Below are 19,388 nucleotides of genomic sequence, written 5' to 3'. Positions count from 1 at the left end.
GCCAAGTTTCTGCTTTTTGATTACTTCTGCAATGGATGGTGGGATTTGCAGAATTTATCTTCACAAGTGTTTCCTTACAAAAATAAAAATGTACCCTACATAAAAGTACCAATACTGATGATGTAAATATTCTCATATCTGATCTTTGGTGGGGAGCAACATTTCCTGCTTAAGACCCTCCTATTTGCTGTACTTTGAGCAACTCCCACCACCATGGAGAAAATTTAGAGCTGCTGCCGTTGCACACTCTTCGGCTGCCAGTGCCTATGAATCTGAAAGGGGTTTGTCCACCTTTTGCGGACCATTTTTTTTCTTGCTTAAATGAATGCAATTAGGATTAAATTAATCTTTGCAATTTTGCCCGCTATAGACTCTCTAATAGGCTGCGTTCTGTATTTGATCAGTACAGGCATGCTCCTCCACCATCTGCCATTGTGCAGTCTGTGAGGAAAGCTGCACTAACAAGGGCAGGAGGAGAATCTGTCCTACCTATATAGTAAGTGCTACAAAATCATGTCCCCAACACAACTGATAAAGATAATGTGGCCGATCCCGGTAACGTATTCAGCAGCCAGCTAATACAAGTGGCTATAGGATGCAATAGTGCAAAATTGGTAATGAAACCCAATTCTATACATTAAATGAGACAGTCTTCTTTCAAGACACTATGGAGAGCACAGCAGCTAACTACATGGTGATCGTATAACCTAGAAAATCCATTTTACTTTTGTTAACCTGCTACTATTGCTATTAAGATCTGCTCGTCTATGTATATGTGCACAGGATGATCTGTTACTGTATTACGGATATGACTAATTGGCCTTCAATACTAAACTGGAATAGCCAGGTACGAAGATGATTATTGTAAAACATGCAAAACAGAAGCTGCGGAGACACCATCACATGTTTCTCAACGCAAGCAATGACTAGCCAGGTCTGTGGATGGTGTTTCTGCAGCTTCTGTTTTGCATGTTTTACATATTTCCCATAAGGGATGGGGGCAGTGCTCTAGAATCACTGCGTTGAGAAACACGTGATGGTGTCTCCGCAGTGTTGGATGTTGATCTCCATGAGGTCAATCATCCTCATTTTTCGAAGATGATTATTGTCATTAGCACTAATACAGCCGTGTCCACTCTTCTACCTTTTGGATATCCTGATACGAGTGGTGACAAGTTAGAAACTTGTGACTTCTGTAATGCTGTAGATAAGCCCCCTATGTATTCTGAAAGATAAGAAAAACGAGTTAAATTATACTCACCCGGGGGTCCGGCCCGGTCTCATGGGTGTCGCGGTCCGGTGCCTCCCATCTTCATACAACGACATACTACTTCTGCCACGGCTCCTGCGCAGGCCTATTTTATCTGCCCTATTGAGGCGCCGGACCTCTCTGACCTTTCCCAGCGCCTGCGCACTACAGTACTTTACTCTGCCCTAAATAGGGCCGATAAAGTACGCCTGCACAGGAGCCGAGGGAGAAGCAAGGAGGAGGACATCATCGTATGAAGATGGGAGACGCCGGACCGCACCCCCGGTAAGTATAATCTAACTTGCTTTTCTTATCCTTCAGGTTACATTGGGGGCTTATCTACAGCATTACAGAATGCTGCAGATAAGCCCCTGATGGCGGTGGCTGCAGCTTATAGGCCAAAAATGGGGTGAGAGATTCCTTTTATTGAAAAATGATTAAAAGAATATTCCTGGCAAAAAAGTCATCATAATATTGGATGTGCACAGAGCACTGACTGTTTAGCAATATGTTTTGATCTTAGAGATCTTTCACCCCCTGTGGCTTAGGCTGGGTTCAACGCATCTGTCACACTGCGGCACTAACGCCATGTAACAGATGCGTTAACGCCCCCATAGACGGCAATAATGTAGCGCATCGCTAACCCATGTCATAATCTGCAAGCGTTAGCGATGTGCCATCATTCTGTGACAGACCCTCGGACGCGGTCTGCAGCGTTCGAGGGTCCGTCACAGCTAGCGCAGATGGAGCATCTGCGCTAGCGCGATCGCATAACGTGATCAGAAAATAGAGTAGCGTTAACGCAGTCCATTAATGCTATGCGAACCTGGCCACAGGAGCAACATCTAAAGTTTTTTCAAAGAAGTGTCTTTACTGTAAGTGCTCTTGGAAATCGAATAACATCCAGCAACGTTTGAGAAGGATGAAATTTATGATTGGGTACGAAGTTAAGTCAGAGATCACAGTACACTTATAGATGGTGACTTACCTCTGATGTTTCGTCTTATGGAGTTGCTCACTTTTTCCATCTGGCCCAGACCAACAAGACAACTTTTCCAGCCAGGATTCATCTGCCGAGATTACAACAAGGACACATGTCACTTCTCACATTTCCAGCACAGTCTCCATCTATCCCCAACCTGCACAAACTCCTCATCCTACTGATACCCCAATACTGAGCCGCTGCTGCCGTATCTGGCCCTGTTAGGCTAGTTTCACACTAGCGTTTTGAGGCGCAGCGTACGCTTGCTGTGAAGCTCCGCCCCCTGCTGCGCCTCATCCGGTCAGCTCCGCCTATTGGGCGCATGACACTGCATGCGACCTGTGTACCCCTATCTTTTGCATTGGGTACGCAGGCCGTGCGCAGGTATGCTTTTGCCGGCGCATGCGTCCTTTTGATGGTGCGCCGACCTGCGCCAAACGCATCATGTTGCATTTTGGTGCGGCCAGCGCACAGTCAAAAGGACGCATGTGTCGGCAAAAGCACACCTGCGCACGGCCTGCGTACCCAATGCAAAAGATAGGGTACGCAGGTCGCATGCAGCGTCATGCGCCCATAGGCGGAGCTAACCAGAGGAGGTGCGGCAGCAAGTGTGCGCTGCGCCTCAAAACGCTAGTGTGAAATTATTGTACTACACAGCAGGTGTAATGCTCCTCTTACCGCCCCACATAATTATGCCATCACTGTACCTCTTATATTGTAATAATTACTCTTATACGCTCTACAGAGTAAAATCCCCCTAGAAAATATTAATGCCCTGTGCTAGTGCCCTCCACATTCTCCCTAAAAAGTAATACCCATATGCAACTTTGATGGTCACAATACTCGGAGGGCCCTTATAATCAATGTTTAAGTATCCTCTTAACATTTAATACTGTCCCCTAAGTTCTCCCCATGTACAGCTCACCTATACGCAGTCTTATGCTGACAGAGCTCCACTATATACATTATAATGCATTCACAGTATGGGGTGCCCACAGTTCCCATTAATACAGTATGATATCCCCCACAGTTCCCCTGTAAACAGTATAATGGGCCCACAGCTCCTGTACATACAATATGATGTCCCCCAGAGTTCCCCTATACATAGAATAGTGTCCCCACTGCTCCTCCAAAACACGTATAATAGTTGTGTTCAGACACCGTGCAGCACCCACACAGAGTCCCGCTGCCGGTTGGGGAAATTAAGTTTATTCCTCCAGGCAGCCTCGCTCTTCCAGTCATAGGGGCGGTGCCGGCACTGCTCTGTGTGTAGAGGCAGTTGTAATTGCGCCCCTGACTGAAAGCAGACTCAGCACCCTCTGCCATCCGGGAGCTTTACTACTGGTGCACAAAAACAATAATACTTTAGTGCCCTCTTGACATTTAATAATGTATCCAGAGTCCCCTCATGTACAGTAACAATGACCCCCAGCATCACTGATGTCAGCAGGCAATCATCTGACTGGCCAGAAGTTAGAAGCTACGTCACAAGTGCTAAATGTATGTCTGAGAGCCAGAACGAGGCTCTCATAGACGAACATTAATTAGTGACCTCAGCACCACTCCATAAAACACTGGAACAGCCGGAAGGTCACAAACTGTAAGACAGAGCAGATGTGAAAACGCTGGAAGGTAAGTAGCAGTCGGTAGAGGTCTTTGATTTTAAGGCGTCACTCCAGCAGTGAAATTAACAAATGCTGGAGTGGTGCTTTAAATGTGATGCAGCTCATGTCTGCTATATGGGGGCTTCATATACCAATACTCATAAAAGACCCAGCTGATGAGTATAAAAAGCCCCCGACCTCCCTATCTCCAGCCCACTAGACAGCAACTATTATATGATGGATGGCATGTAATATAACTAAAAGGTAAAATAATTTCAAAATCCCCCCCCCCCCCCCCCAAGTGTCCTGTTGCCCCTCAGCCTCACAATACCCTCATCCTCTCACATTCCCCCGGTGCCCTCTTCCTACCCCCATCCTCTCACATTCACCCCCCAGTGACCATGACATGCCTTCATTTAAGCAATCTAATAAATGCCTACTTACCGATGAAGTTTGCAGCAGGACCAGGAAGTATCTGGAGTGAAATGCTATGTGGGCACTAGGACCCAGCGTGCCTGCCCTGATCCAATCCAAGCTACCATGGAGTGAAGAAAACTGTAGCCTGACAGATCAGTAAGCCTGCACCGTACAGTGCCGGAGGGAGACTCTGCAACTGGTCACTGTGCTACCAGCATGCAGACTCTCCATCAGGCAGGGGAGCAGGCATTTTGCTGCTCTCCTTCTGTGCTGTGTTCTGCCTCATCACTGACATGGAAGTGACTCATGGTGGGCCCTTTCATGCTACTGTGTGTCCCTAGTCCCAGCCATCGGTGCCCGTGTCACATGACTGCAGATCACCAATGGGTTGGCATGACAACCTGGGGTCTGCAGGAGACCCCTGTGGTCATCATTGACAGATTGCTATGAGCGCCACCCGGTGGTCAGAGCACATAGCAAGTGAGATTTCTGCTACACACAGGCAATCTGACCATCGCTTCTATAGCAGAGCTGATCAGACAACTGCAGCTTCTAGTCTCCCATGGAGACTACTGAAGCATGCAAAAAGTTTTTAAAAACAGTTCAAATCCCCCCGATTCACCCTCAACATAAAACAAAAAAAATACACATTTGGTATCGTCACTTTCAGAATCATCTGATCTATCAAGCATAAAGAGAATTAAATCCAATCAGTAAATGGCATGGAGAAAAAAAAACACCAATGCCAGAATATTTTTTTTTACTGCTGTGTTAGTGTTTCTGCTTGAGTCACCCCAGAATTTGTAGTGTGAAGGTTAGGCCTGGTTCACACATGTTTCACATCTGAGTAAGGACTGGATCCAGATCTCCTGGACTGACTGGATCCACAGTCAGTCTATACATCACAGTCCACAATCAAACTGGGAAACATTTCCTACAGTTTTGGAACCTTGCCATTGTTTGTGATATGGGTAACTTTAAAAAAAAAAAAAATCTACCTAGTCTTCAGTATGAGAATCAAAGACCTACAATAAAATGCCCAACTCTCAGATCTGACTAATTCTGCTTGATACAAAACAGGAGAACGGATCCTTTGCATGGATTTCAACACCTGCTCATTGGGAGAATTGTCCAATTCGAAAAGCAAATTTCTCACCTCAGCATTTGTTAAGAGTAATATTAGAAAACCTACGCAGGTTACGTTACCTTAGAAACCTGGATATTACACTGAACATCAACAACCTAAACTAATATCAAGGGCATTGTGTGGTCTCAGAAGAAAAGTCTGCAGTCACTGACTGCCGGATCCTGGCAGTGTGCGATGCACACAAGGTCACGATTCTCTTTGCCACATGCCAACTAGACTCTGCTTCTCTCAAAATAAAATTGAGAGAAGCAGAGTGCAGTCACAACAGTCCACCCGCATGGGGGAATACAGAAGAAATGTGGGCACACATCACGATTCGGTCATCATCAGAAGTCTGCAATGTGTGACAGTAAGAAACTCCTGTATATCTAGTGCAATTGCCAATGTGTGAATATTATATAAAACTGCCCATAAATAAGATTCTCCCATCAGCCCCTCAAAAACAAAAAAACAACTAATCTTGTAAGATACACATGTATCAATCTGAGAATTGTGATTGGACTTTATTATAAAGTAGTTGCCACTGACTGGAACAGTTTGGTACTTTGTTTCTATTTGTTTACACACTTATGGATTTTCAGTTTATTCATGTAATGTATCCGTTTTTTTTCATGTGCTTTTTTCTTTTTACATCCTAACAAAACACTAAAATCACTAGCAGAATGAATAATTGTTCATAAGGATTTATAACGATTGCATTTTTTTTGCCAAAATCTGTATATTTATACAGGCCAAGTAAATAGGAATGTATATAAAACAATAAAAAAAAAAACATTTGTGTGTCTGTAAATGAAATTGCTATATTACTTCTGGGTAAGCGTTCACAGTGAGGCTCACAATGCACCAGTATCACAGTCATTGTGGTTCCAGCACATCATTAATATGACTGGTCCCAAGTTATTGTAAATTTACTGAAATGGGGTTCAGGCAGTAACGGTTCAAGGATCCTCAAACCTGAGAATAATACAAAAGGTAAGATTGCACATCCATCCAAGGCTGGAGAGGACTTAGAACAGAATCTTGTAGTAATCTTCTCGATAACTGTACAGCACAAGTACCGGCACCCTAAGAGGCACATAAAGAAAAATATAATTACAGCCTCACTTAAGCGTATGTGACTCTGTGCTGGAAAAGAATCTTGAATAGTCACAAGGTTTTTGCAGACACTTGACATTTTTCTTTTTTGTCAGTTTGCGTTAGGCCTGTCAAAATGCTGACGCTTTGTACACCAGAAATGCTACTCCAATCGCTGACAGACATGCCTATCTGGTTATTAAAAATACAGGGAAATCCACTTTTTTTTATTTAATTATAGCACCGTGCCTGCTCTCGCTGTTATCAGTGGCAGCAGGCGTAGGCTGATGGGAAGTAGTAATCACATGAGCTGACGCCTGTGACTTGAGGTAAGCGCTCAACGTCAGATAGGTAAGGATAGCATTTTATTTTTTAATTATTGTTTTTTACAGGGGACAATGGCTTCAAGGGATTAGGTGTTAAGGTGAGTATAATGGTTTTTTGTTTTTATTTTATTCTTAATTTTACACTTGAATACAACTGTCAACATTGTCCCCTGCTCGCACTGATTGCAGGCAGAGTAGGGGGACAATGATGTGAGCAGTCTTCCGAACCCGGTGCCAAGGAACAGCGCGATTCCTAGGTGACGGTACATGTCACACGGATGCTTCAAGTGAGCACGTGTGGGACATTTTTCAGCATGTGCTGCTGCTAATAAAAGAAATAAAAAACTGACGTGGTGTGTTTTGGCCACAGACACACGGTCCGTAGAAACACACTGACATATGCAAAGACCCATTCACTTGAATGAATCTACCTGTGTAAGTGTCTCAGCTACGTGTGAAAAGTGTTAGCAGCTTTATAGTCCATAATATATATATAAATATAGCACACAGATCAGCTATGGATTCTTGCCACCCGATATTACCAGTTTATAACTATCAATGTGGACTAACTTAAGACGGCTATGCACCACCATGGCTTTCACTAGGATTATTTTCTATGAGTGACTATTAAGGATGTGAACACTGGAGAGATACTCACCGCTTCTCAATCTTTATAGTATTAATTTCGTCGAATATTTGCTTTAGGTATCTCTGTTTTGGTAATTTCGACATGAGCTGCTTCACCGATGCATTAAATGCTTGTTCGTCTGTAAACTATAAAGAAAGCAGATGAAATAATAAATCAGTTCTATTACAAATTAAACAGCTACATAGCTGCCACCTAGGCCATTGCAACAGAAGCCATGCTATCTAGCAATAAACCCTTAGGTCAGATTAGTTTTTTTTTTTTATTTTTATAAAATTGCAGAATGTCATGGATTTTTGAAGTGCTCCTCTGTCATTGCTCAGAGAATCAATGTCACATCTGCAGCAATCTGATGTCTCAAGTGACAGGTATTACACTCCTGGCCAATTCTAAAGAATGGGACAAGGGTACAATACGTGCTGCTTCCGCACAGGACCAGAGCTGGATTATCCCTTTAATATTTCAGTACTCATCCATGCACCTTTTTCCCTATTGCGGTACTGACACTCAGACACATTTGTCACAGACATAAATGATGGCCTGCTCTTTTTGAAATCTCGTTTCATAAACATTATGAACAGTTGAGGTACTACAGCCTCTAAGTATTATTGTACACAGTAGAATGAGTGAACAGTAAATCAGTCAGTCAGTGAGCTTGTTCTAACCTCACCATCTACCACCCTAATCTCTGCTACTGAATGATCATCCATGTTATTCTCTGATCAAATCCAAATTGAACTTTGTTGTGATATGAAATTTGTTCATGAATGATCTTTCCTAAATACATAAAATAGGTAATAATTAAAAGAAAATTGTGTATACAGTACAGACCAAAAGTTTGGACACACCTTCTCATTCAAAGAGTTTTCTTTATTTTCATGACTATGAAAATTGTAGATTCATTCTGAAGCCATCAAAACTATGAATTAGCACATGTGGAATTATATAATTAACAAAAGAGTGTGAAACAACTGAAAATATGTCTTATATGCTAGGTTTTTCAAAGTAGCCACCTTTTGCTTTCTGCTTTGCACAGTCTTGGCATTCTCTTGATGAGCTTCAAGAGGTAGTCACCGGAAATGGTTTTTTACTTCACAGGTGTGCCCTGTCAGGTTTAATAAGTGGGATTTCTTACCTTATAAATGGGGTTGGGACCATCAATTGTGTTGTGCAGAAGTCTGGTGGATACACAGGTGATAGTCCTACTGAATAGACTGTTAGAATTTGTATTATGGCTAGAAAAAAAGCAGCTAAGCAAAGAAAAACGAGTGGCCATCATTACTTTATAAGAAATGAAGGTCCGTCAGTCTGAAAAATTGGGTAAACTTTGAAAGTGTCCCCAAGTACAGTGGCAAAAACCATCAAGCGCTACAAAGACACTGGCTCACATGAGGACCGCCCCAGGAAAGGAAGACCAAGAATCACCTCTGCTGCGGAGGATAAGTTCATCCTAGTCACCAGGCTCAGAAATCGCAGGTTAACAGCAGCTCAGAATAGAGACCAGAGCAATACCACACAGAGTTCTAGCAGCAGACACATCTCTACAACAACTATTAAGAGGAGACTTTGTGCAGCAGGCTTTCATGGTATAATAGCTGCTAGGAAACCACTGCTAAGAACAGGCAACAAGCAGAAGAGACTTGTTTGGGCTAAAGAACGCAAGGAATGGACATTAGACCAGTGGAAATCTGTGCTTTGGTCTGATGAGTCCAAATTTGAGATCTTTGGTTCCAGCGACAGTGTCTTTGTGAGATGCAGAAAAGGTGACCCGGATGGACTCTACATGCCTGGTTCCCACCGTGAAGCATGGAGGAGGAGGTGTGATAGTGTGGGGGTGCTTTGCTGGTGACACTGTTGGGGATTTATTCAAAATTGCAGGCATACTGAACCAACATGGCTACCACAGCATCTTGCAGCGGCATGCTGTTCCATCCGGTTTGCGTTTAGTTGGACCATCTTTTATTTTTCATTAGGATAATGACCCCAAACACACCTTCAGGCTGTGTAAGGGCTATTTGACAAAGAGGGACAGTGATGGGGTGCTACGCCAGATGACCTGGCCTCCACAGTCATCAGACCTGAACCCAATCGAGATGATTTGGGGTGAGCTGGACCGCAGAGTGAAGGCAAAAGGGCCAACAAGTGCTAAGCATCTCTGGGAACTCCTTCAAGACTGTTGCAAGACCATTTCCGGTGACTACCTCTTGAAGCTCATCAAGAAAATGCCAAGAGTGTGCAAAGTAGTAATCAAAGCAAAAGGTGGCTACTTTGAAGAACTTAGAATATAAGACATATTTTCAGATGTTTCACACTTTTTTGTTAATTATATAATTCTACATGTGTTAATTCATAGTTTTGATGCCTTCAGAGTGAATCTACAATTTTCATAGTCATGAAAATAAAAAAAACTCTTTGAATGAGAAGGTGTGTCCAAACTTTTGGTCTGTACTGTATATGTTCCCAAAGGTGTCCGCTTGATATGCTGGGCTAGGCAAGAGCAGGATGCTATAGGTACTGGTGTGTACTACGTAGTAGCGGAAATTGCTTCACAAATGTCATGTTTGTTCCTCATATTCACTATACTTTTAGTGTGTATTAGTGACTGTACCAATAAGGTCAGGTCCTCTCCAACCCTCGACATGGTGGCTGAACCTTCACTACCTCAGAATTACTTACCTCCAATGCCAATAAACTTTGTATTACTTCTTTTGGTAGATCAACCTAGAAGAATAAAATAAAATATAAAACAAATTGTGTCTTAATAGGAACAACTAACATTTCAGACAATTGTTGGGCAGTAAAGTTAATGATGTAGACAATCACAATTCAAAGGAATACTGGAAGTGTATGGATGTAATGAGGGGGGGGCTGCTACAAAGGGGCTCCGTTTCCGTGTTCATTCAATAGTCTTCATGCACCTAATATTTATATGGATCACTATTAAATAGAATTAGACCTACGTTTTGTTCTTGGCCACTGTACTGGTCATAATGGAGAATTAATTTTTTTACTGAACGTTTACAGGTCCAAAACCGGGACACTTACCTATAATATAGCTACTTCTTGTGCAGCCATTAGAAAAGCAATATCCGAGCCTCCAATTTTTGAGGGTTTTTTTTTTCTTAAGTGAAGTTTAAAGCAGCACAGAAGCATATGGTGTTTGAACATGACTACTAGAAGAAGCATAATTCTCTTCAAAGTAAAACTTCTGATGGTCACAATGAAATACAAAATGTCCACCTATGGTACGGTGCCAGCTGATAATAATGCCCTCTGAGGTCGAACTTCTTACTCACAGAAAAAGTGTTTACTTACTGCCAAAATTTCAATTTCTGTGTTTCTTTGCTGGAAGTTTGTGATAGAAGCCTGAAGTTTAGAAAGAACCTGCAAAAATTAATATGAAATAGTTAATGAAAAAATGTCCCAAATAGATGTTCTCATGAGAATTCAACCACACATTAAAAATGAGGTACTGCATGTAACAGGCAATGTGGCGCCCCCTCTCCGACGAAACCAGGCACATGAGCCATGTAGGCTGACTACGGTGGACTGCTTCATGCCTTTATGTGTGGTACGGAACCTCAGCCCCATTCACCTCCGGGCACTAGAGCTGCAATACCAGCTACAACCATGGACAGGTGCTTTTCTAATCCTTGTCAATATTCTATATATAGTCTATATATGAAGGCGAATAACACTTTTGCACATTACAGCTTCTTTTTAAGAAGAACTTTTTAAAGTTTGTTGCATCTTTCAGAGTCTGAACCTGAAATCTAATCCAGCTATAACATGGAGTAACTATCTATTATAATTTTCATAAGATACAAGATCAGTATAAACACAAAGTTGCTACCTTACTTTTTTTTTACTCATTTTTAATCCACACTCTGCAAAAACTGGGTAACACATTCATCAGAGAATAGACTGACCTAAATGACACAATTAATTCTCTCCTTAAGTGCAGTCATTTTCTATGATTGTTGGCTTCCTGCTCTGTCTCCACTAGAGAAGCCAACAATGTAAGGTGTAATGTGATCCTACAGTGCAGTCTCCTCTTTTGGAGAAGGAAGCCAAGACAGAAGGACAATCCAACTCTTCCAGATTTACGAGCAGCCCAGGACAGGCACAGTGTGCAGTCTAAACATCTGTTTAGTTTCATTACGTTGTACGGCTTCTAGACAAAACATTTTTTTGAAAGTCCTATACTCAACCAGCCTTTCCATTATCCCTCTGTGTCAATGGTTCCTTTGTAACTACATAGATACAAATAATCTGATCCTGCAGTCATATTTCTCCCTCCCTTCGATCTGGCAATTAGCAAGAAAAGAGGGAAAGGCACTTGCATGCATCCTCCTCTAGCAGGAATGGGTAGTTATCAATGGGTGCGCTGTGACTAGCACTAATTCGGGGAACTGAATAAGGCAGTAACTAGTTGCACTGCTACTGATGACACCACAAACACACGTTCTACTGTAAGCCACTTAAAATAAAACTGTCAGCGGTTTGTTGCTATGTAATCTGATAGCAGTATATTGTAGGGGCAGCGACGCCAACGATGTATCACTTATTGGGCTGCTTGGTGCAATTTTCATAGAATCTCGGTTATCTCTGCTGTAAGGCTATGTGCACACATAGTGAAAGGTGCTACGGATTTTTCCACGCGGATTTGGAAAACTCTGCAGGTAAATCCTGCGGATTAGCCTGTGGTTTAGCCCTGCGGTTTCACATCTCTACAATGGAGAAGGTGTGAAACCGCTGCGGATTCCGCACAAAGAATTGACATGCTGCGGATTTAAACCCGCACGGAAAAATCCGCAGCATGTGCACAGCATTTTTCATTTTACCATTGAAAACAATGGTACTGTACAACGCAGCTACATCTGCTGCAGACCCGCAGAGCCTGAAACGCTGCGGATCCGCAGCAGAATCCGCAACATGTGCACATAGCCTAAATGTAGCAGTGCTCAAATGCTGAGCTGGGTATGACTCCGCCCACACCACTGATCGGCAGCCTGTATACAGGAAACTGCCAATCAGTGGTGGGGGCAGGGTTACACAGATTAGTCATTGTAAGCAATGTTTCTGTTTGTTTTCACTGACCCCTATAATCCTTCACTTTCTGCTAACCCTCCTAATTCCTACACCAAGCAAGTAACAGTTCATCTCTTCTTCAATCCTCCCCATCCATCTCACCTCTTCCTCAGATCTGTTTCTCAACATACAATCCTCTGTCTCGAAACACAGACAGCCCTCTCGTGCTCCCACCTGCTAACACTCTCTCTGCTCCTCACTGCCGGTGATATCTCTCCAAGTCCTGGTCCTCCTCACCACATTCCCACAGTCGTTTCTACCTCCCATACACACTAAATCACAACTTTCCGTAACCTCTCCAACCTTATACCCATTCGCCCGGCCCCAGCTTCCCCAGTTCCACTAACAGGAGCTCTGTGGAACACTCGCTCTGTCTGCAACAAACTTTCCTTCATCCATGATCTTTTTTTATTACTAACAAACTTTCCTTCCTCGCCATCACCAAAACCTGGCTCACCCCCTTTGACACAGCCTCTCCTGCTGCACTCTCGTATGGTAGATTCCATCTCTCTCACACCCCTTGCCCCAGCAACAAACGTGGTGGAGGAGTTGGCTTGCTCCTGTCTGATATCTGCTCCTTTACCCCAATCCCACTGCCAACCTCGGTTACCCCACCTTCTTTGACCCCTTCACCACCTGGCAACTTCATTTCCTTTCTACTGACATCCCCACTATCATCTTGGGCGACTTCAACATCCCCATTGACACTTCCCTCTCAGCTGCCACCAAACTATCCCTCACTTCCTCCTTCGGCTTCACTCAATGGTCTTCTGCAGCCACTCACAAAGATGGCCACACACTAGACCTCATCTTCACCCGCCTCTGCTCCCTATCTAACCTCTCTATTTCACCTCTTCCTTTTTCTGACCACAACCTAATTACATTCTCTTCCCTCTCCAGGTCCACAATCCCCACCCCACAAACTTGCACACCCTCGCAGAGATCTTAAACATCTCAATCTACACTCACTGTTTGAATCCCTCCTCCCTCTTACAGACATAAGTTCACTACACAATGCAGATGCCGCTCTATATAACACCACAATAGCTGTAGCTTTGGAATCAGTTGCCCCTCTCACACATACCAAAGCTCGCAAAATCAACAGACAGCCCTGGCACACCAGCCTGACCAAACTACTGAGGCGGGCTTCCAGGGCTGCTGAGCGGAGATGGAAAAGATCCCACTCCAATGAGGACTTCATCGCATTCAAACAGTCCCTCACTACTTCCAAGGCCACACACGCTGCAGCAAAACAAACCTACTTCTCATCTCTCATATCCTCCCTGTCTTACAACTCTAAACAGTTATTCAACACTTTCTATTCTCTCCTCCATCCCCAAGCACCTCCTCCCTCCCCACTCAGCTGAAGACTTTGCCTCATTTTTCAAGAAGATTGATAACATCAGACAACAACTGGTGTTTTCCCCTCAAGCTTTAAACATGCCTCAATCACACCTATCCTCAAAAAGCCCTCTCTTGACCTATCCACTGTATCTAGCTATCGCCCTATATCACTTCTCCCCTATGCCTCAAAACTACTGGAACACACCCATCTTGAACTGTCCTCCCACCTCTCTTCTTGCTCCCTCCTTGACCACTCACAAGCTGGCTTTCGGCCACAACACTCCACTGAAACTGCCCTAACTAAGGTCACCAATGACCTATTAACTGCCAAGGCCAAGTGACACTATTCTGTCCTCCTCCTCCTCCTGGACCTGTCCTCTGCCTTTGACACAATGGACCATTCCCTATTACTACAGACCCGCTCATCTCTTGGCATCACAGACTTGGCCCTATCTTGTATCACGTCATACCTAACAGACCGGACATTCAGCGTCTCCCACTCGCACACCACCTCCTCACCGCACCCCCTATCCGTTGGAGTCCCGCAAGGTTCAGTCCTAGGGCTCCTGCTCTTCTCCATCTACACCTTCGGCCTCGGACAGCTCATAGAATCTCACAGCTTTCAGTATCACCTCTATGCTGATGACACATAGATCTACATCTCTGGACCAGATATCACCTCCCTACTAAACAGAATCCCTCAATGTCTGTCTGCTATTTCATCTTTCTTATCCGCTAGATTTCCATAACTTAATATGGACAAAACAGAATTCATCATCTTTCCCCCATCTCACACACCCCCCAACGGACCTATCCATTAAAGTAAACGGCTGCCCACTCTCTCCAGTCCCACAAGCTCGCTGTCTCGGGGTTATCCTTGACATTGATCTCTCTTTCAAACCACATATCCAAGCCCTTTCCATTTCCTGCCGACTTCAACTCAAAAATATTTCACGGATCCGTACATTCCTCAACCATGAAGCTGCAAAAGCCCTAGTCCATGCCCTCATCATCTCCCGCCTTGACTACTGCAACCTCCTGCTCTGTGGCCTCCCCTCTAACACACTCGCACCCCTCCAATCTATTTTAAACTCTGCTGCCCGACTAATCCACCTGTTCCCCCCCCCCCCCCCCCCGGCTATTCCCCGGCCTCTCCCCTCTGTCAATCCCTGCACTGGCTACCCATTACACAAAAACTCCAGTTCAAAACCCTAACCATGACATACGAAAGCCATCCACGACCTGAGTCCTCCATACATCTGTGACCTCGTCTCTCGGTACTTACCTGCACGCAACCTCCGATCCTCACAAGATCTCCTTCTCCCCTCTTCTCACAATCACATACAAGATTTCTCCCGCGCATCCCCCCTACTCTGGAACTCTCTACAACATATCAGACTCTCGCCTACCATGGAAACCTTCAAAAAGAACCTGAAGACCTACCTCTTCCGACAAGCCTACAACCTGCAGTAACCACCGATCCACCAAACTAATGCACGACCAGCTCTACCCTTGCCTACTGTATCCTCGCCCATCCCTTGTAGATTGTGAGCCCTCGCGGGCAGGGTACTCTCTCCTCCTGTACCAGTCGTGACTTGTATTAAGATTACTGTACTTGTATGTATTATGTATACCCCCTCCTCACATGTAAAGTGCCATGGAATAAATGGCGCTATAATAATAAATAATAATAATTAACCTGACTGGACTGCACTTAGGCCTAGTCCGGTGGTGATAATTTCCTGCTGATAAAACACCGATTGCACTGAAACTACAGCACGCAGCCTAATAAGTGACATCCCTGGAATCAGGGTCTCTGCACTGCAGCCACTGGTACCTGTGATTGGCTGCAGTGGTCAGGGGACTGAAGCAGTTTTTCATCTAATGCTTTATGATGATGCACTGGACAATCAAAGGCTGCAGCGGTCGGGATGCATAAGATCTCAATGTTGCCCTAATGTAACGTTATAACCAATGATTGTGGGACACAAGATAACGACACAAGTTGTCACATAAGTGGCCTGCAGGTGTCAGAAATCCTAACTTCCTGGATTCCTGCGCATTCACTATTTGTGACTGGCAGTGTGACATTCCCTTGCTTAATGGTTCACAACCACAAATTTCCATGAAGCCCTATGACAATGGCAGTTGTATTCAACTTTGTTTACAAACGGCTTGCTCATTATCAACAAAATTAGGAAAATTTAATTCAGGAAAAGATTTAGTCCCTGGATCAACCTGCGCTTACCTGAGTTTCATAACGCCGTTTTACACTGGCAGAAAGCCTTTCTGGGGCAATGATACTGACGCTGGGGATCACGACACTGCTGTGCGTCTCAAACGTACCTGTCATATAGAGAACAAACGAGTGACAATACACACAGCGCACACTCAGGCTGGGGAATAAAGCCCGGAAATGTTACAGAAGAAAAGCGCCACAGAACCGGGGGAATCAACTACTATCACTGGCACAAGGTTGAGCAGGGCGGCACTGATCATCTTATTGGCACATCTGAATACACAACAATTTCAGGCAAATGAAGAAACAATTCTGGACACTAAAAAGTCATCACTGGGGTTTTCCAGTGGCATGCCAATGGCCAGTCCTGGGTTACAATAATAAAATTCAATGTCACTCACCCTGTCGGACATGCATTTAATCGCTTCAGCGGTGGTGTCACGAATACAGCACACGTCACAGCTGCAGCTAATCAATGAGATCAGCAATGTGGTGACATGGAGCCAGTGGCGGATTATAATGAGGTCAATTTGGGCAGTTGCCCCGGGCCCAGTGGGGTTAAGAGGCCCACAGCCCAGGCCAGTAAATTGCCCCATTATAATCCGCCACTGCGCAGGGCCGGATTATAGGCAGGGCAGGCGGGGCTTCAGCCCCGGGGCCCCCACCACAAGAGCTTCTAAGGGGGCCCCCACCACATTCCTGCTGGCTGCTGCAATGGCACTCCATCTTCTCCCCACCTAAAAGTGAGTGACCGTGGGGGCGGCATTATGTGCTCTGCTACCAGCAGCATCTACAAGTAGCGTGAACGCTGGTGCTGCTGGTAGCGTGCAAAGGCTTGTGATGAGATCACAGGAGGGAAGGTGTCAGGGCCCCCGATCATGTGACCCCTGTCTCCTCCCCTCCTGTGACCTCATCACAGGTCCTGTGCGCACAGCACAGAGCACTGAGAGCAGCCATGTATGTGGAGTGTGGCTCTGCGGGTGGAGGTCGGTGCTGGAGGCCCCATTATTCTCTATGTGGAGTGCGGCTCTGCGGGTGGAGGTCGGTGCTGGAGGCTCCATTATTCTCTATGTGGAGTGCGGCTCTGCGGGTGGAGGTCGGTGCTGGAGGCTCCATTATTCTCTATGTGGAGTGTGGCTCTGCGGGTGGAGGTAGGTGCTGGAGGCTCAATTATTCTCTATGTGGAGTGCGGCTCTGCAGGTGGAGGTCAGTGCTGGAGGCCCCATTATTCTCTATGTGGAGTGCGGCTCTGCGGGTGGAGGTAGGTGCTGGAGGCTCCATTATTCTCTATGTGGATTGTGGCTCTGCGGGTGGAGGTCGGTGCTGGAGGCTCCATTATTCTCTATGTGGAGTGCGGCTCTGCGGGTGGAGGTAGGTGCTGGAGGCTCCATTATTCTCTATGTGGATTGTGGCTCTGCGGGTGGAGGTCGGTGCTGGAGGCTCCATTATTCTCTATGTGGAGTGCGGCTCTGCGGGTGGAGGTAGGTGCTGGAGGCTCCATTATTCTCTATGTGGAGTGTGGCTCTGCGGGTGGAGGTCGGTGCTGGAGGCTCCATTATTCTCTATGTGGAGTGCTGCTCTGCGGGTGGAGGTCGGTGCTGGAGGCCCCATTATTCTCTATGTGGAGTGCGGCTCTGCGGGTGGAGGTCGGTGCTGGAGGCCCCATTATTCTCTATGTGGAGTGTGGCTCTGTGGGTGGAGGTCGGTGCCGGAGGCTCCATTATTCTCTATGTGGAGTGCGGCTCTGCGGGTGGAGGTCGGTGCCGGAGGCTCCATTATTCTCTATGTGGAGTGTGGCTCTGCGGGTGGAGGTCGGTGCTGGAGGCCCCATTATTCTCTATGTGGAGTGCGGCTCTGCGGGTGGAGGTCGGTGCCGGAGGCTCCATTATTCTCTATGTGGAGTGTGGCTCTGCGGGTGGAGGTCGGTGCCGGAGGCTCCATTATTCTCTATGTGGAGTGTGGCTCTGCGGGTGGAGGTCGGTGCTGGAGGCTCCATTATTCTCTATGTGGAGTGTGGCTCTGTGGGTGGAGGTCGGTGCCGGAGGCTCCATTATTCTCTATGTGGAGTGGGGCTCTGCAGGTGGAGGTCGGTGCTGGAGGCTCCATTATTCTCTATGTGGAGTGGGGCTCTGCAGGTGGAGGTCGGTGCTGGAGGCTCCATTCTCTATGTGGAGTGCGGCTCTGCGGGTGGAGGTCGGTGCTGGAGGCCCCATTATTCTCTATGTAGAGTGTGGCTCTACGATTCGTGACCCCCGTCACGTGACGAGGGGGGCCCACAGAGTCTGAACTGCCCCGGGCCCTGGCTACCCTTAATCCACCCCTGCATGGAGCCACTGATCTCAACGATTGACTGCAGCAGTTACTTGTACTATAGTTGTGACATAACTAGTGAAGCCAGTAAACAGAACAATAGTGGAGAGGAAGAGGCGGAGCTGAACTGGGGGATGGTAAGTGACATCTGATTTTATCAGTTTAACCCGATGCTGTCAGAGGTCAGAACGCTATAATTAGATAGCCTCAAAGCCGCTATGTCCCCCAAACAAGTGGTGCTTGGTTTGAACAGTCATTTCGTGCTGAATCCCCATCCTTAAAAAGGATCTGTCACCAGAACTGAATACAAATACTGCATACAATACTAAATACTGTATATTTTTTTCATAGACTCAAAGCCATTCTGAGATACAATTTCAAAGTAAGCAGATCATCCTCATCAGGTCCAAGATCTATTTGATAATAAGTGCAGTTTGAATTGTAACAAATCTTCTATACTTCTAGTAACAAAAGGGTTACACATCACCCATTTTTTAAACTAATAAAACAATGAACAAACAGCCCGCATGTGACCCACATGAATCATCAGGAAGAATGAGCCGCGTTGTCCACAACAGACAAAGAGTGGTTAGCACAGGAGAAGGCATTCACCGAGAAGGCTAATGTAATGGCAGCAGTACACGCCAGCCGACTACCCACTCCATCTGACCATGGTACCGCAGATCAGTACTTACTCTGTGTGCTTGAGAATGATCCCTTTGGATTCTGCCCAGACAGAGTATCCGGCATCTCTCTAGACAGAAAAATAGTTCCACATTACAGCGACTATAACACCACAGCAGTAGGATAGCCGTGTTATACACTGCGATACTGTGTAATACTGCATGGGTATTCCACAGAGTCAAAACTGGTTTATGCTGTTCTTTTAGATGCCTAAAACATGTGCAACAACAATATTTTCCCATATTTTAATATTTCCAAGTTATGGAATGAATGTC

General features: G+C 45.4%; 1 protein-coding gene across 3 annotated transcripts in view; it reads right to left on the bottom strand.

Moving 5' to 3' along the window:
• Positions 1-5,883: 5,883 nt before the first annotated feature.
• EIF2AK4 (eukaryotic translation initiation factor 2 alpha kinase 4) overlaps positions 5,884-19,388 on the bottom strand; it is a 184,569-nt gene continuing 171,064 nt past the window's right edge. For all 3 annotated transcript variants that reach the window (XM_073554166.1, XM_073554169.1, XM_073554168.1), the window contains 6 exons: positions 19,125-19,183; positions 16,129-16,226; positions 10,761-10,829; positions 10,122-10,166; positions 7,458-7,573; positions 5,884-6,464 (listed from right to left, as the gene is read on the bottom strand). In XM_073554166.1, coding sequence (XP_073410267.1) covers positions 6,407-6,464; positions 7,458-7,573; positions 10,122-10,166; positions 10,761-10,829; positions 16,129-16,226; positions 19,125-19,183 — 445 coding nt within the window. In that variant the 3' untranslated portion in view covers positions 5,884-6,406. The remainder of the gene's footprint in view (positions 6,465-7,457; positions 7,574-10,121; positions 10,167-10,760; positions 10,830-16,128; positions 16,227-19,124; positions 19,184-19,388) is intronic.

Source organism: Dendrobates tinctorius, unplaced genomic scaffold (assembly GCF_039654945.1).
Source record: "Dendrobates tinctorius isolate UK_male_01 unplaced genomic scaffold, ASM3965494v1 ptg000208l, whole genome shotgun sequence".
Lineage (NCBI taxonomy): Eukaryota > Metazoa > Chordata > Amphibia > Anura > Dendrobatidae > Dendrobates > Dendrobates tinctorius.
The sequence above is the reverse complement of the archived record's forward strand: the minus strand, read 5'-3'. Positions and strand labels throughout refer to the sequence as shown.